Source organism: Eulemur rufifrons, chromosome 24 (assembly GCF_041146395.1).
Source record: "Eulemur rufifrons isolate Redbay chromosome 24, OSU_ERuf_1, whole genome shotgun sequence".
In the NCBI taxonomy this organism is placed as follows: Eukaryota; Metazoa; Chordata; class Mammalia; order Primates; family Lemuridae; genus Eulemur; species Eulemur rufifrons.
In genome coordinates this window covers 34,441,974-34,468,431 of record NC_091006.1, presented here as the reverse complement: position 1 = coordinate 34,468,431, position 26,458 = coordinate 34,441,974, and the positions used below count along the sequence as shown (strand labels likewise).

The 26,458-nt window shown below is 38.6% G+C and overlaps 1 protein-coding gene across 2 annotated transcripts in view; it reads left to right on the top strand.

Annotated features, from left to right (window-relative positions):
* Positions 1-26,458, top strand: part of GABRB1 (gamma-aminobutyric acid type A receptor subunit beta1) — a 270,612-nt gene that overhangs the window by 191,373 nt on the left and 52,781 nt on the right. For both annotated transcript variants that reach the window (XM_069457339.1, XM_069457340.1), the window contains exon 5: positions 10,992-11,074. In XM_069457339.1, the coding sequence (XP_069313440.1) occupies positions 10,992-11,074 (83 nt within the window). The remainder of the gene's footprint in view (positions 1-10,991; positions 11,075-26,458) is intronic.

Sequence of the window (26,458 nt, the reverse complement as noted above, 5' to 3'; positions counted from 1 at the left end):
TTATCAAAGATTTGATCATTTGATTAAGATAGGGCCATAGCTGCCAGCTTTGTAGTTTTTTATTTGTCTGTTTTCTTCAATAGTCAAGGACATGATAAGGTGAAGACAAAGCACAGAAAATCATTCTGGTAAGAAACAGGGTCTTTGTTATCTAAGTAATCAATGAAACAGAAAGTAAATTAATCTTTCACATTGTACGGAAAGGCATGAATCAGTAAATCAACTAAGCAAAATCATCAAGATGAGTCAAACTTTGCTAAAATTTTAATACATTTCATAACTTATTGTCAGATTAGGTATTATAAATCAAGGCAAATAAAATCCACTTTCCAAATTTGTCTTTTATTGTACTCTTCCATATTCTGGATTGTGATCATATTCACAATTGGTTAAAACACTAGCAATGTGATAGAACCAAATGACTTGACGTATGTTCCTTAGTTAGGGATCTTCTATAAAATTCCTTGAGTGCTTCAAATATCTGCTGGACAACCAAATTATAAATTACTAAGCACCTATGAAGTTAGTATTTTAATGATACTAACCAAAAAAATGATATTTTCCTGGTTAAAAACAAAAATCCTCTCATGCCATGTAAATTCTTGCTTTTCACGTGGAAAAGTCCAGCCATAGGTCCACACACTTAACGTGAGAAGGAACTCCAACATGGATTAATTACTGAAGACATCTTTCATTTATTCTTTTGGCAAAGACAGTCCCTATTTTGCTTGTAGGAAAGAAACCAACTTTTTGTATTTTGAGGCCCTAATCTACTGGTACTCTCAATAGCAAGGCAAGAAAGAGGATCTTAACCCATATTCATGTTTGGACTATTTGGTGCATATACCAGTGTGTTAGCCGTTTCTCTCTTAAGCCATATAGCATCTAAAACTAACCGATGAGCGGTCCTATGATACCTGGCTGAATTTAAGCATGCTTCCAGCAGTTTCACAGCCTTGGAAATTATCCAACTGACAATAACCTGTGGTTTTTGTATTTAGCCAATGCACTCAAGGTAACTTTCAGTAAGAATTTAGTCGGGCTGAGGAAAATGGATCTTTGCAATAAATGTGTTTTCCAAGCAACATTGGAATAGTTTTTAAATGAAGATGACACATTGTCTTTTTCTTCTTCTTTAGAGAAGTAATGATTTCAGTGTTTTCTCAAGCTCCATATTCATCTCACTAATTCATATGTAAATTCTGTGCCAGAAACCGAGCTGGGACCATGGTAAATAAATCGTTATGAGGTCATTTCCCTCATGGTATTTCACACCTATTTAAGGAGGAGTCACACAAGAAATAAGTAGCCAAACCAAAAAAAAATGTGTAATAGCAAATTGTGATGGGAAATGTGAGGAATTATATTATTGTTGTATACATATATAGATCAGTTTTAAACAGTACGATCCATATAAGTTGATGAATTTTTTTCATTGAAGGGACTCATTTCAGAAGATTATGATCATTGTCCAGTATTAAATGCAAATTAGGTATACAGTCAATGTCGGGGAGAGGGAGCTGGGAATTTTGTATAATTTATACTTCTTCCTTATTTTGGTTTTGTTTGTTTTTTTCTCAACAGAAAGCCATTATCCTCAGATAATACAATATTTTAATGCCCTATCACTCCTGAATCTGGTTTTACTCCTTCAGGAATATCATTTCAAGATGATTCTGATTACCTTTCAGTAAATGCATCAGCTCTTTGTTCTGGGAGAGATAATCATAGGGCAAAGCAATAGAACTGTTTTGCAAATAAGCCAAAATATTAACAACTGGGAAAGAAGAGCCATATCTTTGCTTTGCCTTTTATTAATGATTCTGCAGAGTCTTTGTTTAACTCTCCTGTACTTAATAATTACCAAGTCATGCCGTTCCATTCTAGGTAAACATTGTATTTGGCTTTTACATTTACTTCAATATCTAGGTCCCTTCCCAATGTTTAAGAGCTTGTTATAGTTTTAAACTGATAACAGAGACTACATTTAATCTTAGCCAAAACGCCAAGAAGCAACTGCTATTGCCTTAATTCCTCACAGTTTGTCCACTATAGAAATTCCTGATAATCAAGATAATGAGAATAAAGATGCTCTGGTTTGGAAGAGGTAGCCTTATCTTTTTCTGCTGCCTAACACATATTTTAGCTAATTGGTTGCTAGGAAATATTAAACATGGTGGAAACTTAAAACATTGCTCTTATACTCCACAGATACATGAATAAAATGACATGATTTGTGAAAAACAGTCTGTCTTGAACTCAGCCAGACCCCTATGGCCAAACATGACTAAGACGGATAACTGGATTTTTGACAAGGGTCTGTTAATTACCATTGTCCTGTTATTACTTGTTTTTGCCCACCCTCATCTCCCACTCTGATTTATGGACTGCTTTTCATATTAACAAAGTGGTTCATGAATCACCCTCGCCTAACAGAAATGAATAATAATGAGTCCATTTACGTAACATTTGGCATGTAGCTAATTATCTGAAAATGACTGCCTGGGATGGCATGGAGAAAAGTGTCATTAGAATTCGGCACTAAATCTAGAAAACAGAGGGGGGAAAGAAAGCAGAAATCTAATCAAAAAATTTTAAAAATGAGTGGCAATGAGAATGTTATTTATCCAGTGTGGATTTTTTAAAGCATCACCAAAGAGTACCTAATAGTGTCACGCAATAGATGAATGTTTAAGTAGATCATGCGTCATAGCACACACCTAGGTTAAGGTAGCTTTTTTCCAAGTTGCCACCGACAGAATAAGTGTGGGATTGAATCCATGCATTTCAGTCCTCAGTGATAGTCATGCTTTCTTGACAATATAAACATTTCTCTGATGTATTTGGATTTCTAGAAAAATGGCAAAGAGAGAATGCCAAATGAGAAATAAACATACTGTACCTATGTTATTAATATAAAACAAATAGTGGCTCTATCTTCTATTTTCTGAGACCTTAGAGTATTAAAACAAAAACAAAAAAAAAATTCTGACAGCATAAATGTGCAGTTTGATATTTTTAACTGCTGTGGTTAAAGCTTACAGTATTGCCTCATTCCTGGTAAGTCCTCTGTAATTTTTATACTCATTATTGATTGGGTGATGGGTGTCCTGAATTACTGATAGATGAATACCAAAAAATGGTAAGGCCAACTGTTAATTTTTTAAATTTGTTTTACTGCTTGTGGAAGAAATTTTGTATGACCAAATTTTCTCTGCTCAGACTTATGTGGCCTGAATATAATAAGGAGAGACCTTGGCTACTGAGTCTAGCATATATGAACTTGAACCCCAGCATTGCCATGTAGAGACTACATAAACTTGGAAACATTTCCTAACCCCATGAGGCATCAATTTTCTTATCTTTGCTATTGGAATGAAAATGGCATCGACATAATAAGGCTATTATAAATAATAAATTATATAATACACATGCGGTGGTCCTAATAATAATCCCCCCCCAAAGATGTCCATGTCCTGATTTTCTGGACCTGTAAATGTGTTACCTTACATGGCAGAAGGGACTTTCTGAGGATTTGAAGAAGAGGAGATTATCCAGGTGGGCCCAATGGCATCACGAGGATCCCTATAAAAGGAAAGCGGGAGCGTTAGGAGGGAGGACATGTGAGGACGGAAACCGGGGTTGGAGTGATTGCTTTGAAGGTGGAGGAAAGGGCCCTTGAGCCGAGGAATGAAGACAGCTCCTAGAATCTGGAAAAAGGCAAAGAAATGGGTTTTTCCTTAGAGCCTCCAGGAGGAATGCAGCCTACATTTTGATTTTAGGACTTCTGACTTCCAGAATGGTAAGAGAATAAATTTATGTTGTATTGAGCCACTAAAATTTGTGGTAATTTATTACAGCTGCAGTAGGAAACTAATACAGTATATAAGGTGCTTAGCACAGTGCCTGTCATATAGGATTCTAACAAAATACTAGATAAAATCACTCTGCCTCTTTAGATACAAGTAACAGCAGTTTAACCCCACAGGCCATTATGGGTGGGAGTCCAGAGCCTTCCCCAAGATTGCAGAGGCTTCTACAAGGGCTTATGTGATTGGCCAGCTCTGGTTTTGACGTTCTGCTTTCACTGAAGGGGTTGTATTTATAGAATACTGTTGGATGAATGCTGTCACGATGAGGAATCCAGCCTCTTTCCATTATTCCACGTATAAAAACCAAACATTTGCCCAAGACTATAGTGTGTGTGTGTGTGTGTGTGTGTGTGCGCGCGCGCGCGCGCGCGCGCAAGAAAAAGAGAGAGAGAGAGAGAGAGAGAGAGGAGAGCGCGCGCGCACAGGCATGCTTGGAATACATCAGGTTGGTTTGAGTAAATAGAGAAAAATGTATTATCACTGCAAGGCAAAAATCTTAAAACTGAATATCAACTATGACTGCTCTTATAATCTTTTTGATGCTCCACCATTTTTGCTTCGCCACACCAAAACTCCTCTTAAAGCTCACACAGCAGTTTATCTCCTTTTGTTTCATTATCATTTATGTCTCATGCCCTCAGCATTTCACCTTTAAATACCAAGTTATTTTCCCAAACAGACTAGCCAACCCACTGCCTAATAAAATTTGCTGCAAACTATGAAGATAATGCAACTTCTTTTCACCATGTTGCAGTGAAAACTCAATAAGTACCAGCTGAAAAAAAAATCTATGTACTCATTAGTCATGACTTAGGCTAAGCCATCCATCTTTTCTCATCTGTTTCCTTGGATGATCTAGCTAACATGGATTACAGGTGTAGCCAAGAGGCCAAGCAAACCATAGGCCATTCTTCAAACACACTACTAAGGGATACTGATGTCAATCTTATAACTCTGCTCACTGTCAGTCTCACCTATCTTAGGAGTACAAATAGGGTTCAACATTTTGAAGGATTTTTTTCCTTTCTTCTTACGTTTCTTTCGTACAGATTCTATTAAGTTGTACAATTATGTTATACAGAGATCAAGTTTAGAACTTGAAAGCTCTTTCCTATAAAACTGAAGGTTAGAGGAAAATCTCAACTGTATGTACATAATTTGCTCGTTTATTTAAGTTCACATTCTTATTTGGGAATATACCCTCTCCCTATGTATATGTGTGCCATACATGTGTGTATTTGTGTGTGTTTATGTGTACCTAGATTTTAGGCTACTTAGGGGCCAGGGCTTTTTGAATTATGTTTTGTCAGCAATGAGAATCATGCTGCCCTCAGATATTAAATATACATGATTTGTGATTACAATGACTTCTAAGGACAAGAACCATGCAGCATAACTTTAATAAATGAATATTATGGCAACATGATTTCTCTTCATTCCAACATATCGTGAGACCACAGTTTCTAACTAATAGCCCATTATGGTGTTCTGACCTAACCTTCAAAATGTCAATAAATTGGATTATAATGTAAGCCATTCTAAATATCTTTAAAAGAAGACAGATGAATGTTATGCAGTCATGAATCTGCCTCTGGGAAATCTGTCTGCAGATGAACAGCCAGTTGATGCTTTTCCCTTCAGTTGGTTCTATCCTATTGTACTTTCATTTGCTATCCACCAATACTAATGTTTTCACACACTCAGAATGAAAATTTTGAATGTGAAAAGTTAAAAACAGAATTCAGAAAATAATTCAGTCTTGAAGCCCTCAATCCATCCAACTTTGTGATCTTTGGCACCTTTGATTCCATAGACAACTTAAAATATCAGCCTGCTTCTGCCACAGTGTGAGTACATTTCCATTAATGTGTGAATTAATTGTAGAGGTGACTAACCACTGCTGAGCAATCATGCTAAGCAGGGAGAATAAATGGAAACACAGGAGCAATCTTTCTCAGAGATGTTCATTGTTGCTTCCACCCAGAAGACAGAAGAGCCCTTCCTAGAGACATCTCTCTTTTTGTTAATGATCCAGGGAATTCTTACTGAGCAATGTTTTCTCACAAAGAGCTCATGCACTCAACTCACTTAATCATAAGCATTACAAAATCTAGAAATGCCAAACCCTTAAATCAGCAGAGTACTACACTCTGTTGCAGGGATTTCTGCAGGCGAAATACATAGATTTACAGGTATCTGCTTGTGTGGAGGATTTTGGGGGGGGGTTTCAATGATCTCTCCTTTCTCAGACACCCATGGATCTCTGATGACCACATTTGTATTTGTGTGACTTTTATCCAACCCTTAATAAATAATTCTGGAAGAGTTGGTACCTAATTCAAATTGGGCCAATGAAATCCTCTTGGAATTTCAAAATTTGGAACACAAAGATCCCAAGATGGAATTTGTTTCACTAATGTGAGTGCTTTCCAAAGAAAGTCAGGTGACTTCCTCAGATTGAGTTCTTAGAGCTTTTGATTCCTTCCCTTGCTAAACTGTGATGATTACTCAACCCTCTTTGATATCATAATGGGATTTGGGAGCAGTAGAAATAAACTGGCCCAGGAGATCTTGGCTGAAAAAACAATAGGTTATGGTCAAGCCTTGGTGTGATGTATAGTTTCTTAAGATGATATCAATTATATTTGTTATACCTATTGGTTTCTTAACAGATTGATCATAATGAATAGCAACAGTAAATTCAGCTATGCTTTCCAAAAGTTGTTTTTTCTTTTACTACTCACAACATGAGACGTAAGTTACTCATTTTATAGACAAAGCTCCATTGGTGTTGCCAAATGGTTTGTAAACCCTACAGAGTCTCACAACTTTTGAGTCAGTGGTCCAGGACAAGACTTCAATGCATGTCTTGATTTCATATGAAGTGGTTAACTAACCAGATGACACTTGTCTGAAAATGTATGAAAATAAATTAAGTAAAATATGCTGACCAGAGGGGCTCAAATGATATTCTCAAGTATCCTTAAGGCTATTTCTTTAATGGTTCCACAAATACTTGATTCTAATTGTATTTTAAAATATTATAATTATTTTAAACTGTATAGGAAGCATGTACACTGTCATGTGTCCTATGCCACATTTTAAGGCATTGAAGACCACCATATTAACTTGTGCTGCCAGGTTAACTTATATAGAACATTGAGCACCAAGTAAATCTTCCCTTTAATCCATCATTAAACACCTCTAGAGACCAACACCTTTGAATATTCCTATAAAAATAACATTGCAGATCTGAACTATTTGCAAAGGTGTCATTGATCATAGAGGTGATTTCCTGACACAAGACTTGGTGTTATTTTTATTCTTGTTGTTTTCCCAATTTAGGGTAGTCCATGCTTGGTTGTAAGATTTTAGAAGCAAATGCTTCACGATTTCTAAGGATTCTTTCAATACTATATAAACAAAATACAGCCAAAAATAAATTGCTGCCAAGGGAGATTTAATACCATAATTCTGACCATAACCCCTGCTTTCAAATTTGTGTGCCCATTAAAATAGATAGAAACATTTGAAAAAATAAGGTGACTTTATTTTAAAGTATGGCTTTCGTTTATTTTGTTTGTGCTTTATATATTGAGGTTCCTTATAAAATTTCATTTTATCAAAGTTTTTCACAGAGAAAAAATGTTTGAAAATCACCATTATAGCAGGGTGGCTTTTTTTGTTTTGAGACAGTGTCTCACTTTGTCACCCAAGCTAAAGTGTAATAGCACTATCATAGCTCACTGCAGTTTCTTCAAACTCCTGGGCTCAAGCGATCCTCCTGCCTCAGCCTCCCCAGTAGCTAGGATTACAGGTGTGTACCACCACATCCAGCTATTTTTTTTCAAAGACAGGGTTTTGCTATGTTGCCCAGACTGCTCTCAAACTCTTGGCCTCAAGCAATCCTCCCGCCTTGGCCTCTCAAAATGCTGGGATCACAGGCATGGGCCACTGTAGTTGGCCTGTACCAGGGTTACTTAACTTTGGCGGTACTGACAGCTAATTATTTTTTATTGGGGGCTGTCCTGTGCATTATAGAATGTTTAGCAGCATCTCTGGCCTCCACCCGCTAGATCCCATTATCAATCCTTTAGCCCCAGCATGATAATAAATTATGTCTCCAGATAGTGCCAAATGTCCCCTGTGGGGAAAAATCATCTCTAATTGAGAAGTGTTAGCTAAGTCAAAGGATCACAGGGCTGGACACACTTTAGTAATTCCTGGAGAATGCTCAGATCTTCACAAATTTTAAATTCATAAGCAGCTGTTAAAGAATATAGTAAAGTAGTATAGTAAAGTAGGCTGATGAATTTTTAATATTTATTATGTTGTTTTATTTAGGGTGTTTGAAACACTACGCAGACTATAAAAATAATGCTGCAGATCTGTATTTTTAGACAACCAGAAATATTCATGATGTATTGTTAGGTGAATGAATTAACCTATATGATCATGGGAGGAGAAGCATAGCGTTTTTGTAAAACACTTTGAAAAAAATGTAATTAAGCTTTAAAAGTCCTTTTGCTCTTGCCTAAGGCTTAAATAAGTTCAATTAAATTGACCAATGCCCTGTCTAGAAAAGGCTTCAAAGGGTATGTCAAAATGTTCACATCTGTGAACCTTCAAAAGGAAAGCCAAAGAGAAATTGGAAAGGGCTGCTGTTTTAAGAAAAAGGAGCCTGTTTCCTATTAGTTTAGCACAAATCAATAACTCACCTTAGAAGCCTCAAAAAATGCTGTGGTGTACATTCAGAGAATCTTCATATATATACAGTATGCATATATTTATATGTAGATATCTATAAGTATGTACTCTGTATGTAGTGATATGAATACACATATACAGTATACTGTAGTACAGTATATACTCTGTGCATATATACATATGTAACAGAGTATACACTATACTACAGTATATTTGGAGCACTTCCATTTGAAAAAATAAAATAGAAAACAATACAAATACATATAATCTATATAATAAAAAGAGTATGGTAATGGCATAAAACAGACATACAGACTAATGGGACAGAATAAAGAACCCCAAAATAAATACATATGTTTACAGTCAACTGAACTTCAACAAAGGTATCAAGAGGAGCATGGGGCAATGATCATCTCTTCAACAAATGGTGTTTGGAAAACTGGATATTCACATGCAAGAAAATGAATAAATAAATTGGACCACTATATCACACCATACATAAAAATCAACTCAAAATGGTTTAAAGACATAAACATAAAAATTGAAACTGTAAAGCTACTAGCACAAAACATAGGGAAAAACTTTCTTGACATTTGTCTTGGCAATAACTTTTTGGAAATGATACCAAAAGCCCAGATACCAAAAGCAAAAATAGACAACTGAGATTACATCAAACTAAAAAGCTTGGAAAAGGCAACCTATGGAATGGGAGAAAATATTGGAAGCCATATATCTGATAAGAGGTTAATGTGCAAAATATATAAAAAACTCATATAATTCAACACTAAATAAATGAATAACTCAATTAAAAATGGGCAAAGGACCTAAATAGACACATCTCAAAGAAAAGAAATTCAGATGGCCAGAAGGCGTATGAAAAGTTTCTCAACATCTCTAATCATCAGAGAAACGCAATTCAAAACCACAATGAAATATCACCTTACACCTGTTCGGATGGCAATGATAAAAAGAAAAGAGACAAAAGTGTTGGCAAGGGTGTAAAGAAAAGAGGATCCTTGTACACTGGGGATATAAATATAAGTTAGAACAAATTTGATCTCCTTGCTCAAGATTGCTTTGGCTATTCATGGTCTTTTGTGGTTCCATATGAATTTTAGAATTGTTTCTTCTATGTCTGTATAAATACCATCAAGATTTTGATAGGGATTGATTGAACCTATAGATTGCTTTGGATAGTACAGACATTTTGACAATATTAATTTTTGCAATCCATGAACATGGGTGTCTTTCCATTTATTTGGTTTTTTATTTCCTTCATCAATATTTTACAATTTTCAATGTACATGTCTTTCTTCTCTTTGGTTACATTAATTCCTAAGGCATTTCTTATAACTGGTAATGTAAATAGGATTGTTTTCTTAATTTCCCTTTTGGAGAGTCTGTTGTTAGTATCTGTAGAAACACCACAGATATTTGTGTGTTGATTTTGTATCTTGCAATTTTATTGAATTTATTTATTAGTTCTAAGAGGCTTTTTTTTTTTCTTTTTTAGTCTATAATGTTTTCTCTGTATGTGATCATGCCACCTGCAAACAGACAAATTTACTTCTTCCCTTCTCATTTGAGTGCCTTTTATTTCTTTTTCTTGCCTGATTGCTCTGGCTAGGACTGCAGTACCATGTTGAATAGCAGTGGTGAGAGCGAAAATTTTTGCCTTCCTCCAGATCATAGAGGCAAAGCTTTCAGTTTTTCTGCATTTATTGAGATGATCATGTGGCTTTATTTTATTAATATGATGCATCACATTGATTGATTTCTATATGTTCTTGATGATTGTGTATCCATTCTTGCATCCCAGGAATAAATCCCACTTAGTCATGGTGTATGATCTTTTCATATTAATGCTATTGAATTCAGATTGCTTATATTTTATTAAGGATTTTTGCATCTATTTCTATCAGGAATATTGGCCTGTAGTTTTCATTTCTTTTATTGTCTTTGTCTAGCTTTGGAATCAGAGTGATGTTGGCCTCCTAAGATAAGTTTGAGAGTTTTTCCTATTCTATATTTTTGGTAGAGTTTAAGAGCATTAGTAATAGTTCTTCCTTGAATGCTTGATAGAATTTACCCATGAAGCCATCTGGTCCTGGGCTTTTCTTTGTTGGGAAATTTTTAATTACTGTATCAATCTCCTGGTTTATTGTTAGTGTGTTCAGTTTCTATTTGTTCTTGATACAGTTTTGGTTGGGTTGTATATTTCTAGGAATTTATCTATTTCCATTTATCTATCTAGGTTATCCAATTTGCTGGCATTTACACTAGGTCCTTATAATCTCACAAAAGTGATGCCTTGTTTCTGCCAACTGGTAAACATGATTTGGGTCTGGGAAACCTAGAAATGCAATGTCTTCACTTTTACGATGTTGTCTTTTTTCTCTCTCACTCTGGCAGGATCACAACCACAGCTGCATGTATGATGGATCTTCGAAGATATCCTCTGGATGAGCAAAACTGCACCCTGGAGATAGAAAGTTGTGAGTTACTTGAACAGGGGAATGAGAAGGAGGGATGTTTGCTTTACCCAATTAAATTCAACATTTTGCTGAGTTAATAGGTATTAGAATATGTTTACCTGTACTCCCCCGCCGATTTTTCAAGGTGTTCATAGTCTAGTGACATTTTCCCCTATATTGGTGACTCAAGGGTCATTTCAATGAAGTTATCTTTTTGAACAATTAGGGAAAGTCTACTTATTTTGGTTCAACAATATATAAATTCATGACTTCTCCTTCTCAGAGTGGAGTTTCACCCAAAGCTTTCCAATATCCAACCTGCATTAATAAGAGAGGAAAAACATTTTAACATGAAAAGACTTTGTGAGGTTGTTTTTGGTTCTATCATCTGTCAACCTAAAGGATGGTAAATTATTTTCTTTTAGAAAAACTCTGTGGCAGAGTCTAGTATGAATGATGTGTCTTTCGTTATGAAAAGAAAAGAAGATAAATGGTACTCATGGGGCTTGTGCTTTGGGCCAAAGGCTTAATATTTTTCAGGTCTAGTGACAGATTTTTGTTTGTCCTCTTGTGCTGTTTTTTCATTTACAGCTTTATTAGCAATTCAAATACGTCAGTCACTATGATTTAATCTGGTTGACTATCTTCATGTCACTGGTTCTCAGCCATCAACCTACAAGCATTGGAGCCGTTAATTGTGAATAACAAAGCTAGGTTAGTTCTTGGTTTCACAGGTACAGAAAAATGTAGTAGCTAATTCAGACCATTACTATCGTACCGCTTAATGTAATGTGAGAAACCAACAGATATTTATTCAGGTCATCTAAAATAATCTCTAGATCAAAACATTAACAAGGTGAAGGAAAATGTGAAAATTCCAGGTTACTCTATGATATTATTAAAGGATAAATGTGTTTCCTTAGTGTCTGATTATTAAGCAATTACATTAATTTTCTAGTTCCATCATATACAGACATAGAACTAGATAAAGATGTTTATGTAGATATATAGGTATAGATTTAGACATAGACACTGATCTACTACCCCTAGAACCTGGAATGAACAAGAAAATTTATGAACTATTTTTAATTAATATTTTAATTTTAAAGCTTATTATATAAAGAAGTTGGTATTGAAAGGTGTTAATATGTAAAAGTATTGATGGTGACTTTTGTTTCAAATACCAAAATGCACTATGAACCCAATCATTTATTAATGGCTAATAAAATTTTATAAATAAGGCAGCACATTAGCTTATCAAGAAAGTAACCATTATTTTGGGAACTGACATAGAAAAAGAAGGATAACTCATACATATGGGTTGATTTTACCCTTGACCTCTCTTCCGTTGACCTTGTTAAGGTTTTCACCTTGGCTTCTGCTGGTCAGCATTAGTATATGACAACCTCTTGAAATTCCAAGCTCTTATGTCTTACATCATTTACTTTTAAAAAGTGATGAGTTTTGACAAGTACTTTAATTGATTATGTGTTGTAAATTGTAAGTCCTGAGATTATCAGCATTTTCTCCCAAAATTCATATTTTATTTTATAATACATACTGAGTTTTCCCATTATTATTGGTTGATAGTTTTAAGTGGGCAATTTTCAAATTCATATTAGAAAATAGATGACTTTTAGGTCCATTCATCATATCATATAATAACCAAAACTATACATGAAGCAGAAATTAAAAATAACTTTCATGGGGCAGGGATGGGGGAAGCCCAGACAGCCAGAGAGTTCCAGGTAATCATAAAATATGGTGTCAGAAAATAGGTGCGGACCCAGGTATATGACAACCATTGAGGCAATTCAGTAAGATGCAACCATTGATCTAGACAGATGGATGAGCACAGTAAGTGGGAGTCTGAAATCAGCTAATATGTAAGAATCAATGCAGGCAGGTGATAACCATCATCAAAGCGATTCAGCAGCTGGGCAGAGAACTACAATTCCTAAAGATACTTACCTAAAGCAGAGCAGAAACTCATGACTGTAAGAATGTGTATAATGAGGAGTCTATGAAGGCAGGAAATCAGGGGAAAGGGAGGAAACATGGTACTGCCTTCTACTTGCTAGACTAAAGCTAGGTATTGTATGGTACCTCTGCAGCATAAATATTTCTAACAACATTTGAGAGATGACGTACCTGAGGCTCAGAGAAGCACAGTCGCTTACCCAGGGCCACAGGGAAGGGACAGTGACGGAGCAGGGATGCACATCCCAGCGCTCTAATGAAGATTCAATCCCGGTGTTCCACTCTCCATCAGGGAATCCCGCAGTCGACAGGTGTGTAAGGGGCACAGCACGGATCATTAGAAGCACAGCACCTCTCAGCCAGGCTGGGAATGCTGAATCAAACAACTGGTCTGTATTTCCTAAAGCATGCCTGATAAAGAAGGTCAGAACAGATCCTAGAAGCTGAAGCAGAACTTAGCTTTTAGGTCAAGGTCAAGGGTCAAATAATTGCAGCTGCAAAGAGAAGGTAGCCGTGGCTGAAGGGAACCAAGCAGGCCTAGATTCCAGGGATGTCGCCCTGAAAAAATAAAAGCCTCAGATGACAACATTATTTAGCTTTTACGTTTTACTTAAAAGTTATCCCTTCTTAACAATAGCTAAACCAATGTAAAGAGATCTTAAATCTCAAAAGTAATAATTTCAAGTGGTAAAGTAAACAGATGCCAATATGGAGTTTGAATGAGCTTTGCTTGTTTCCGTAACACCTAAGTGCATAATCAATATGTTGCTAAGTATCAACAAATATCAAATTGGTTATTCTTCTATTTTTTTACCTTTTCATAAAGAAACATGTTATTTTCTAAAAGCAGCTCGCCCTGAATTGACAGTGTATTAAGACTATAACTGAGCTTTAAAGCGATTACAAATGAGAGCCCTAGTGTCAGCTGGGAGACAAGAATGACAAGGTAGACGTTGGACAATGTGCTGACGTAAGACTGAACCCATCACACTTCTGTGACCGACAGAGTGGAACCTTTGCCTGCATTACGGAATGTGCTAGCGTGTATCCTCGTCCATCACAGTCCCAAGGCTGAGGAAATGTTTTCCTCGGTTAGGTCCTCTGAGACAAATTAAAGACTTTTTGCTTATCTTTATGTCATCTAATCAAGTAAAATGGAAAAAGCCATAAAGGCTTGTTAAATTGAAAATCTGCTTGAACTTGGAGCAGATTAATAGTTTTATAGCCCTGGGAGGCTATAAAATGAGTTAATGGCATATAGAAAAATCAATCAAGGAATTTAGTATAAAGAGGCTTTGGAATTTGAAATCAATAACACTATCACGTGAGGGTTTGATCACCACAAGCCTCGTGGCGATGTGGAAAGGGCGTGGGGTGACAGTCGGGGGGGGCTCGGGCGCCGTTTCCCGTTCTCTGCTGCGTGAGTGAAGGAAAGGCCCTAATCTCAGCCCCTCACCCTCTCACTCTCAGCAGACATTGTCACCTCTCACTGCACCAAAGAGAAAGGAGAAAAGGAAAAGCCATTTCAGGCCTGAAATCTCTCAGTGCTCGTACCCATCTTATTCTGAGCTCCCTTATCCTTCACCGTTCTGAGTTAGCCCCCGGATCACAGAGGGAGAGATGCCCCCGTTTCTCCCTGAGGCTGCCCCTGCCCCTGTGCTCGCGATTCCGTCTCTTTCTTCTTCCTCTGGGATTGATTATCTCAAGGCCACACACACCTCACCCCTGATGGCTCAGATCCTCCATCTCGCTCTTTCTACCACCTCTTTTCTCGTGGCCGGTAAACAAGCTGAAACTCTTCTCATCTTAAAACACCTCCACTCTACCCCCACACTTCCCCGAAGCTTCTTCCTAATCTCCCTACTCTCTTTTTTCTCCAAACTACTTGAAAGAATGGTCTGTCTCCGTCGTCTATTGCCTCAACTTCCTCTCAGCCCACTGCAATCTGGCACCTGCCTACCCACCTCCCGCCTCTGCTAAAACTGTTCTCAGAAAGGTCACAAAAGACCTGTTTACATTCCGTCTTTATTCCGTGATTCCCAAATTTACATCTCCAGCTCAGATCCCTTCTGAGCCCCGGATTAATGTACATAGCACTCTTCTTGGCATATCCTTTTGATGTGTCAAAGGCATCTTAGATTTAATGTGCTCAAAACTTTACTCTCAATTTTTCCCTCCCAAATGAGTTTCTTTTCCAGTCTCCTTAATCCAGCCAAAATGCTTGGATTAATTGTTGACATCTGCCTCTCCCTCACACTCCTTCCATCCAACCTGCTGTCAAAGACCACCTATTCTGCCTGCAGAATATTTAGCAAGCCCATCCATTTCTCCCCAGCCCTGTGGCACTAGTCTTCTCCACATTATCATCACTTCTTCTCTGGACCATTGTAGCTGTCTTTTTATTAGTTTTCTTGCTTTCCCTCTCTGACTCCCTCCAAACCAATCTCTACCCAGCAACCAGAGTCACCTCTGTGAGATGTAAAGTGGATCCTATTATTTCTTTGCTCTAAAATATCCAGTCTTCCCATAACACTGGGAAAACTGTCCACACTTCTCAATTTGATCTTCAAGCTCTCGTGTGACCTGACCTCCCTCAATATTTCTGATCTCCTCTGCAGCCTTCTTCCCCTGGCTCGCTGCACTGAACTCCAGCACCGCAGACGCCTTTGTTTCTTGCAGACTAAGCTTCTTCTTATCTCATCATCTTTACCATCTTGCTTCTTCTGGCTGAAATGCTTTTCCCCACCATAGTTCTTTTGGCTTTGCTCTCCTCATCCCGAAGTGCTCATTTCTCCTGCCACCTCTAACAAGAAGCTTTCCTGAGAATCCAAACTAGTTAGGAAACCACACTTACTCTGTTTCAAAATGCTCTGTTAGTTGTCCACTGCAATGGTCTGAATATTTGTGTCCCCCATAAATCTATATGTGGAAACCTAACCCCAATATGATGGTATTGAGTACTGGGAGGTGATTAGGTCAACAGGGCAGAGCCCTCACGAATGAGATTACAGTAGCCCCCAGTTATTTGAAGGTTCACTTTTGTCCGAAAATATTAAATGGAAAATTCCAGAAATAAACATTCCTAAGTTTTAAATAGTGCAGTTCCGGGTAGCATGATGAAATCTCCCACCATCCTGCTCCATCCCACCTGGAACGCAGATCATCCCTTCGTGCCCTGTATCCACATGGATGTGCTGTCTACACTGCCCCTCGTCGGTCATCAACCTCGTCTGCCCCTGACATCCGGCCGTCGACACTGTCACGGCTTGATGATCCAGGATCACCCGAAGCAGATTATACTCCTTCTGATGTATCTTCAGAAGGTCAGTCGTAGCCTAACACTGTGTCACAATGTCACAAGGCCTATGTCATTCACTTCACTTCATCTATCATGTAGGCATTTTATCATCTGACATTATCACAAGAAGAAAGGTGAATACAGTATGATAAAGACATTTTGAGAGAAAGACACCACATTCACATAACTTTTATTACAGCATATTGTTATAATCTATTCTATAATCTATTCTGCTATTAGTGTTTTTAATCCCTTACTGTGTCTAATTTACAAATTAAACTTTACCATAGGTATATATGTAGAGACATAAACATAGTATGTATAGGGTTTAGCACTATCTGAAGTTTTGTGTATCCACTAGGGGTCTTGAAATGTATCCATTGAGTAAAAAGGAGAACCACTGTAGTTTCCTTATAAAACAGGCCCCAGAAATCTGCCTTGCCCATTGTACCTTATGAAGACACAGCTAGAAAGCACCATCAAGGAATCAAAAACACAGGCCTTCACCAGGCATCAGAATCTGCTGACACTTTGATCTTGAACTTCCCAGCCTACAGGACTATAAGAAATAAATGCCTATTATTTATAAGCTACCCAGTTTGCAGCATTTTGTTTTAGCAACCCAAATGGACTAAAACACCCATATCATACTTAGTAGCATTTATTTGTTTCCATTTATTGTTCCTTCCCACTGTGGATTATAAACTTCCCATGAGGAAAGGGAACCTTGTTTTGTTCACCACCCAATAATTAAAACCTAGCCTAGTTCTTGACAATAAATATTTGTGGAATGAATGTATGCTAAATTTCTTGACTCCAAACTTTTCAAGTCTTTCGAATTTTAGGAGATGTCTAGTTTTGATTTTTTTCAGATAAGATTTAAAACAGATTTTTTTACTTTCAATAAAATATTCTTTCATTTGTACAGGTTTGTATTTAAGCTTTCAGACTATCTCAGCCCAGCACAATGGCACAGGCCTGTGGTCCCAGCTACTTAAGCGGGAGAATCACTTGAGCCCAGGAGTTCAAGGCAGCCAGAGTGAGATAAGGAAAGACCTAACATTTTTAATTAATTTAGGAATTTTGATAGGCTTGTAGTGAAACTGATTTTTTTTTTTTTTGGTTCACCATAAGTTATTAATTGTTTATGTCCTGAACTGCAACCAAGTTTTCAACAAAAGTAACATTTACCTGATTATTTTTATAATGGTTTCTCATTTAAAAAGAATGGCTTGGCAACTTTTAACCTAGGCATTGTCTTCATGTATTCGATTTAATGACCTATCCACCCAATCTCTCTGTCAATCTCAGGATGCTGTAATCGTGTTTAAGTGTCTTGGTAATAGTAACATGTACACAGAATGTTAAGCAATAATCATGTTTGATTATTTCCAAAATATAATTGTTTTCTTGTCTACAAAAATAGCCTGTGATAAGAAAAATACGTCTACCTGATAAAATGGCCTGACCGAACTATGGAGAATTCCCTAAGAAAATGTGAGGTTTGCAGAACTTAAATGCTAAATTTTATTTATGTAATGTGCTACATACACCTGGAAATCAAAATCAAAATAAGTGTCGTGTCCAGGTACAAGACATGAGTCGTTCTATAGGTCTACCCTTGTGCAGCCACATCTGGAAAATTGCATCCAGTTCTTGATGTCATATTATGAAATAATTTCATGCAGAAGGAGGACACCAGAATATCTGGGAAGAAAAATTTAGGGAGTCATAGCAACCATTCTGAATGTTTTAATATGCTGTCATATATCAGATAAACCTTATGCTCAGTGCTGCCCAGTATATTACTCAGAGCTCTGCAGAGAAATAGAGCCAATGTAAACATGAAGAGAGACAGAGAGAGAAGGAGTTTGATTTATTATAAGGAATTGGCTCATACAATTATGGAGGTTGACAAGTCCCAAAATCTGCAGGGTGAGTTAGTGAGCTAGAGAGCCATGGGGCAGTCCCAGTCCCAATCCAAAGGTCTGAGGACGAGGAGAACCGAGGGTGTCATTTCAGTGTGAAGGCCAACAGACTCAAGAGCCCAGGAAGTGCTGATGTTTCAGTTTGACTGCTGTGCCAGTTTGAAGGTAGTCAGGCAGGGGGAATTGTCTCTTACTCAGGGGAAGTTCAGTTTTTTGTTCTATTCGGGCCTTCAGCTGATAAGATGAGCCTCACCCACACTAGGCAGAGCAATCTGCTTTATTCAGTCTACTGATTTAAATGTTAATCCCATCCACAAACACCCTCATGGGAACCCCCAGAATAATGTTGGACCACTCGGCACTTTGTGGCCCAACCAAGTTGACACATGACACCCAGAATGTTAGATTTGAACCCATTCAGTTCAATTCAATTCAACTAGCATCTCTTAGGTAGTGGCATGTGGCTCTGTGTACTAATTAGTGCTGATGAGACAGCAGCAATGGGCAGATGGTGGTCAGAACTTGCAGGAAGGTAGATTTAGAATTTAAGAGACATATTTTCCAATGAACAGCAGTGTCCATTCACGAAATAGGTCCCTGCCTAAGAAAGAACTTCCCCTACCACAGAGACACTTCAGCTAATGAGAAAGGGCCACCTACCAGTAATAAGGTAGAAGACATTCCTCACTGATGCCAGTTTAATTTTATAAACTTCAAGGACTCTTTCAGCCCCCAAATCTAGAACTCTGGGAGTTTATTCAATTTAGTTACGTTACCAATAAACCACCTTGTGTGCCTGCCTAAAATATTGATGCTAAAGTGATCCTGATTTATAAAGAGAAATTGGAATACAGAAAAAAAAACAATATAATGAATGCATGAACATATAAATACTCACAAGAAAAATATGAAATATAGGACAATTAAAAGCAAAAGCCTCTAAACCATTCTTACTTTATTGCTGCCTGCCAAATCATTAATTCTCATTTGAAATAATGTAAAAACGGCATCTACAACATGCTGCACACTTTCTATTCACGGATGCTAAATACCAAAAATAACAGAAGTAAATTGAACTTCATGAATGATTCATGGTTTCCCTTGCTTTATGTCCCCATTGTCAAGGAAATGAGCAGCATTGGATATCTCCTTAGATAAATTTGATTTCGCCATATTCAGTAGACTCCTTAATGAAAATGAATATTTCACATTTATGTTCATAGAAATGTTAATGAATTTTAGAGCCTGTAGCTTTTTTGATGAGCAGAAGGGTGGGTGTAGGGAGGAAGGGAATATTTTCTGAATTAATTTGTTCCTTCTCTCCAGCCTGCTTCTTTGAAACTGTGAAAAAGCACTCTCTCTAAAAAGTCTCTGAACTTTTAAAGTTATAAAATAAAAAGCCAGTGGGGGGGTGGAGTTCCTTTTATGAAGATTAGTTTTACAATCAACTTGACTGCAAAGTTAGCCTCGTAGCTGTTCTCTTGCAGCCTGTAGAAAGTTCGTTTTCCAAGCGTGGCAAGTGGCTGTGCCGATTGATAAGGGCATCTCTGATTTACAGATTTCTGTAAGTTTCTTCTCCCCTCGGGATTGTGATGGAGACCCATTTTGCCAGTGGGCTCCAAACAGGACGTATATAAAATAAAGCTCTTTTTTTAATCTAGAGGTTTTAGGGAATAATCAAATACTTAAAGGCACATTTTATAGTGGAACTTTCAGCTTCTAATACTGGACACCTCTGCTGAACTGAGGGCTTTGGTTCACTTGAGATCCAAACTTGGTAATAATGGCATCTAATATTTATTGATTATATGTTATGGTCCAAGCACTTTGTAAAGATTTCCCACTAATTCCTCACTACAAGGAGAAAAATCAAAGCATCAAGGTAGACATTTGCTTCAAGTCACAAAACCATAATGGTTCGAATGGGATTTGAACTCAGATAGTCTAGTCTGACTGGCAAGTCCAAGATTTAGCCCTTATAGCCTCTTCAGAAAGCTACTTCTTGATACTGTTCTCATAAAACCCTTTTCCGTAGGCTCCCCCACTGGGTGGGAGTTGGGTGGCTTTTAGGCGTCCTCTGCCTGGACAGGAAGAAGATACCTCAGAACAAAGCACATTTTAATTGGTTCTTCTCCCTACTGACTCTGTCCCATTTCAGTTCTTAAATAAGCTTTTATTTTCCGACATTCCTGCCAGCTAAACCAAATATTGATATAAGAATAACCATTATTTTACCAAATCACGTCTATAAATGCAACAGATCACACAATGATCAGAAATCCTTTCTCTCCTAAATGGCTACCCGTACTATTCACCCAAATGATTTTAGTGTGGCAGTGAGCCTGACAATGCCATGGCGCTGTAGTTTCAGAGCCTATTCGTTACTCATGACTGTGATGCATGAACATACGTAACCTTGGATATAGACATGTTCTCATGGAGAGTCTTGACTTGGATTATTCTGTGAAGCACATCCACCTAGGAATCATGAGATGTGTATATAATTTAGTTTTTAGCGTCCACATTTAAATTGCTTTATTCTTATCTTTAAGATCAAAGATTTTTAAAGGGAGCTTTTAAAAGATATTGATGGGCTCAGGTGCAGTGGCTCACACCACTCAGCACTTGAGGAGGCCAAGGCGGGAGGATCACTTGAGGACGGAAATTTGAGACCAGCCTGGGCAGCATAGTGAAACTTCATCTTTAAAAAAAGAAAGGAAAAATAAAGAAAGAGGAAGGAAGGGAGGGAGGGAGGAGGGAAGGGAGGGAGGGAGGGAAGGAAATATTGACGCCCTGACCCCACCCCAGTCTAATGCCATCAGCATCTGTGGAAGGTGGGTCCCAGCATAAGCGTTTTTTAGGTCCCCAGGTGATTCCAATATGCAGCCACGTTTGACAGCCACGGCTTTAAAGCTGTCATGCTTTGATATTTTTGCTTCTCTCTTTTTCTTTAACCTCCTTTTTTAATATCCCCAGTTCTCTAAATGGGGCGCAGAATGGAAACAGAAACGAGACAAGAAAGTACAGCAAAGAACAGAAAATAGCATGATTCAAAAGAAAGAAATCATTGAAACGATCAAAGGGAAAATTTTAAGCTATTCTTTCCTTTATTTTCTCTGGCAGAAGGCTCCACTTTTTTTTTTCTTCAAAAGTACATGCCTTGAAATAGGTAGAGTGATGGATCCTGCCTTACATTGCAATTAAGTGCTTCAGCCAGATATTCAAAGCCATGTAATAAGAAGTCAAGTTGTTAGAAGATGCTAATCTATTTGTAAAACCCCGGTATATATACCACATATTGATAGGAATGTGATCAATGAACATTAATTTGTAGAATGACACTGTGGGAAGGGGAGTTATCTGTACTTGGAAGAGAGCCATGGGCATCAGCCACTTTAGTAACATTCTCTATCATGTAAAAAAAAAAAAAGCTAGTTAAAATTTAAATTTATGCTTAAACAAATACACAGCAACAGGCTTTACAGGATTAGTTTATCAAACTAAAATCAAGCATAGTCTATTTCATTAAACCATAAAAAATAATATAAAAAAGAAGAAGAAAAAAAATAATGATTTCTGGGTTAATCTTGGTCACCTCACACCCTGTCCTGTAGGTACTGACTGTACTCATTTGATTGTGTAAAAAGGTAAATTTCTCAAAGAGCTCCTGTGAGATTACTATATGGATTCCAAATCAACGGTATTCCCAGTACTTAGATTGTGTGGATGTAAAATTCAGACAAAAAATTTCACTGAATAGAGGTGAGGGATTGCCTGCTCTCACCTTGGACACCATCAGAGCAGAAACCCTTCACCTGTCTGAGGTGCAGTCAGTGTTTCTCAAATGTTCATGTGCATACAGGGTCTCGTGAAATGCAGATTTTTGAAATCTACAAAAATGCCATTAATGACCAGATTCATTCCCACTCACCTTCCTTCGCTAAGCCCCAGTGGGGGAAGCATGGTTGTGTCAGGGACTTGCCTCCAGGGAGGGTAGGGTCCTCACCGAAGACACAGGCAGCTTGCAACTCGGAGAGAGGACTGCTAGCCCAGACTCCCTCCGATACGTCAGTAGCTTTTGTCCTTGGGGCACATGAAAGCACTTGCTGCTGCTTTTCAGTGGGGAGGGAGTGAGCCCAGCCCCACGGAAGCCTGGGTGTGGCTCTGTCAGAGCCAGTCCTGAGCAGAAACAGCCTTGCAGCCATGGCTGCCTCGGTGGCAGTGCGCAGGGGAAGGGAGGAGGCAGAGATGGCCCCAATTAGAGGGAAGAGTCTCCACTGGGAGGGGACACAGGCAGCTTCGGTCATGAGCTAGGGACACTCTGGTGCAGGAGAGTGTGTGTTCCTCCTTCTTCTGACCTAAAAAGTGTTCCTGGCACTTCCCAGACCCCTTGGGGTGGCCCACCCCACGGGTCAGAACTCCAGGAACACTGCTACCCTCCTATGTCTCCCCATTCCTTTGTGGTTGCCACACCACAAGCAGGGGCTGGGGAATGTTCATGTGGGATCCAGTGACAAGGGGACTGAGGGGCTGTGACCTCCCCAGATGGATAGAGGCACTGGCAGGTGCACAGGCAACATGGCGCCCATCTTCTCAGCTTGGGCCCATGGCGAGGGGAGCAACCCTACATGGGCCTGCAGCCCGGTGCTCTGTTCTCAAGAAGCTCTCAGTTCACCAATGGCAGCAGCACCCGGATTTGTCAGGGCAGGAGGGCTCTCCGACAGATCAGGAGCCGACAGACGGCCACAGGGGTGAGGGAAGGAAAAGTAAACACTCCCACCTACCCTTTCTGCCAGGCTCCAAACCCTCTGTGGGTGGGTCTCTGCCAAAACTTTGCTCCTTCTTGCTCTGCTCCACCACGTATTCCCACAGGATCTCCTTTCCCTCAGCATTTCACCTGGGCTGTGCTTTCTCACCTGAAACTTCTTCCTCCATTTGGGACAGTCCGGCAACCCTGTCCCTAGTCGGCCATCTTGGCACCCTCCTGAGAGAGTCTGTGTTTCTCACAGGTCCCCGGGTCGTGCTGTGGGTCCACAGACTACCCTTTGGTAAGAATCTGGAGTCAGTTAAAGAAAACCTGTCTCACCTGAGCTCCTCAATCTGCTTTGCTAGCCTGTTTGCTTCCCACTGGGATTCAAATAATGAGCTAAAAGCCTTTGTCACACTGGTTGCTCAGCACTTGATTCAGGAGAGTTCAAGTTTTTAATTAACTGACGCAGAAAAGTCATTTTCAGGTATCCTGAAATACGGACATCTCCAAGTAGCTCATACTTTGTTAATTAACATTCATGGCTTATTTTTTTTTCTATATGTGTAGAGGATTCCCAGAAATATGGTATGTCATTAGTACTTTTAAGCTCACTTTAAAAATAATATATTTGGGTGAGTACTTCTATATGGAAAGGACTTATTTTACTAAAGAGAAAAATAATTTAAAACACTCTATTGTATTTGACTCTAAGTCCACAAACTAGAGGGTTTTGGTTGAAGGAACATATAGTTACCTCTCAGCTTCCTAGAGGCCTGGGATTTAATGAGTCATGCTGACAGGCACAGGTTTTTCCAGACTTTATTTTAACCATTCTTGATGTGAATCCTTCTCAATAGACAATTCTGAGAATCATTTCTCTTTTTCTGATGATTCAAGGTCATAGCTGTGAGCATTTCTCAGGATGTGCTGAAGCTTTCCCTTCCCGGGAAGCAAAGGCAGACATAAGAGATTTGCTCTGATCCACCTGGTCAAACCGGTACCTAAAGACCTACGTTTTTGCAAGTGTTTTCCTGAGCAGAGTGATGAAGCACTTTTCCATATAATTAATGTCTAAACAGAAGAAAAGTCCATCTCTAGTCGACTAGGCATATTTTCACAACTTACAACATAGGTGTTTTTCTGGCACAGTTCTCATTTTAAGTAAACTAGTCTCACTCAGTAATAGTTCTACCTTGAATTGCTGGTTTCAGAGTCTTAGCCATGGTCCAACTCCTGAGTGTCCACCTCCTCATTACCTGCCTCCATCCCGGCTGCAGCGATGTTGCATTCTCAGAGCTCACCTGCATTCACTCAGCATCCAGTTATTGAGTTATAAGTGTTTTCTACATGTACTGCCCTATTCTCACTGTTGCTATTATTTTATCTCTTCCTCTTTGAATTTTTACACGCTACATGTGCCTAAATAGTACCTTGTTCTTTTAGGGGGAAGGTAATTTACACAATTGTCATCTGATTTTAGACTGGAGGTATTTGGAAGTGTCCTCACACCTCCCCTAAGAAATGCAAAACGAAACTCTCCCTATTGTTTTCCTAATTATTTGCTTCAAACCTTTAATCTAGTAGGGTAAGAAAAAGATCAAGCCTGGCTCTGCTAAATTTTCATAGCTTCCTGACCAGTATGTACAGTTATAATAAAAGGAAGTTTTCTTCCTAAGTTGCATGAAGTTTAAGAAGTATCCTTCTGCAGCTGTGATACCAGGTTATAATGTCACTCTTCTTAATGTTTTACTTTGAAGCAAATTGCATGTATAAGAAATATTGAAAACTCTCTTTTGTTTTACTCATTTCTATTATTACTCATTTGAGGATGAGTAATACTAATAGAATGATACTAATAGTAATATGACTAGAAGTAGCAAAGACTAAAGCAAAAGCACACTGAGATGGGATGTTCTCAGTTACCATGTTCACATGCCATGAGAAAGGCAAGCCAAGGGCAGGTCATGGTGAGCTGTATGTTGATATATTTGGAGGCATGAATGCAGAAAGTTTGAACATGGCAAAAATGACACAGGACACCAGCTCTGACACTTATACTTCATTGCAACTGAATTCACATGGGAAGCATCATCTTTTTGTGCTAAGTTCCACTTTAGACATTCAAGATCTACCCTTACAAGTAAACTGGCCTTTCTGAATCAAACCTCTGAGGAAATGCTGTCAACTAAGTGGAAGAAAGGTGCTGGTGGAGCCCAGATCAGTTTTTAACATTTTTAATTTATATTTTCTATTAGACATCTAAGTGGAGATACCAAGTGAAAGTCTAAGTCTAGCGTTCAGAGGAGAGATGCTATCTGGAAATATAAATTTGCAAGTCATGAGCTCATAGATACATTTAAACCCATTAATATGCATGACATCCACAAGGTTATTAGCGTAGCTCAAGAAGAGGTCCAAATACTAAGCCTTGCTGAAACTGGGGCTTAGAGGTTGTGTTGCCGAAAGCTCAGCACTTGTCCACAAGGCCACATAAGAAGAACAAGGACAAGTGGTTGAGAAGGAGCAGAAGGAAAGAGAAGTTAATTACTTTGCCGGCAAACGAGGAAAAAAGGCAGACTCTCATCCCAAAATCCAATTTTCCTCCCCCATAAGTGAAAATACGGAAAGAGGGAGAGCAAGGTTTGGGTAAGAGTACATGGTGAGGACCGGAGCATAAAGGATAGAGGGGATTTTGTTTATGATGGACTGTGTGTTCCATGGGGTATAGAGGGAAGATTTTGGATCATGGAGGGCTAAGAGTTGGAGGCAGATGGTTGGAGGATGCATAGATCCTTTGGGAATCTCATTAAGGCAACATGCAAAGTGCTGGTACGGTGCTTAGTGCATTTTAACTACTCAATACACGGTGGTAACAACTGTCTTTGGAGTACAGGGACAATCAGCTATTTGCTTACCCAGAACTCTGCGCTGTTCCCACTTCTCCATCAGTTCTGAGTGCTCCTTTTCTTCAGTTTTGTCACACTTGTCATCACTCTGATTGTTGCTACTGCTGCTGTCAATGTCATCATCACTCTTCCCTCTCCAATTCTAACCCTTTTCTCCCATGTCTCTTGGCTTTCACCTAAAAAGCTGATTTCTCTGTGCATCACTAACCAATCAACCCTCTTCTCCTTTGCTCCTGAGCTGACTGATGGCAGTGCCAAGAGCAACTACCTGCCTCGCTCTTTGCAGCTGTATTCGTCTATTTCTTAGTGCTCAGAGGTTTCTGACTCTTTCATCCTACGAGTATTTATAGTGCACATACCATTCCCAGCACTATCAGAACTTCCAGGATGATGAGAAGATTACATCCTAGTCCCCCAAAAGCTACATTTCCTAAGGTACCATTTTGGCAGATATACCACTGCCATCCTCAAGAGTTTATTGCTGTGATTGCTTTTAGGGTCTTTTTCATAAATTCTTTGCCTAGGCTGATGTCTATGAGTTTT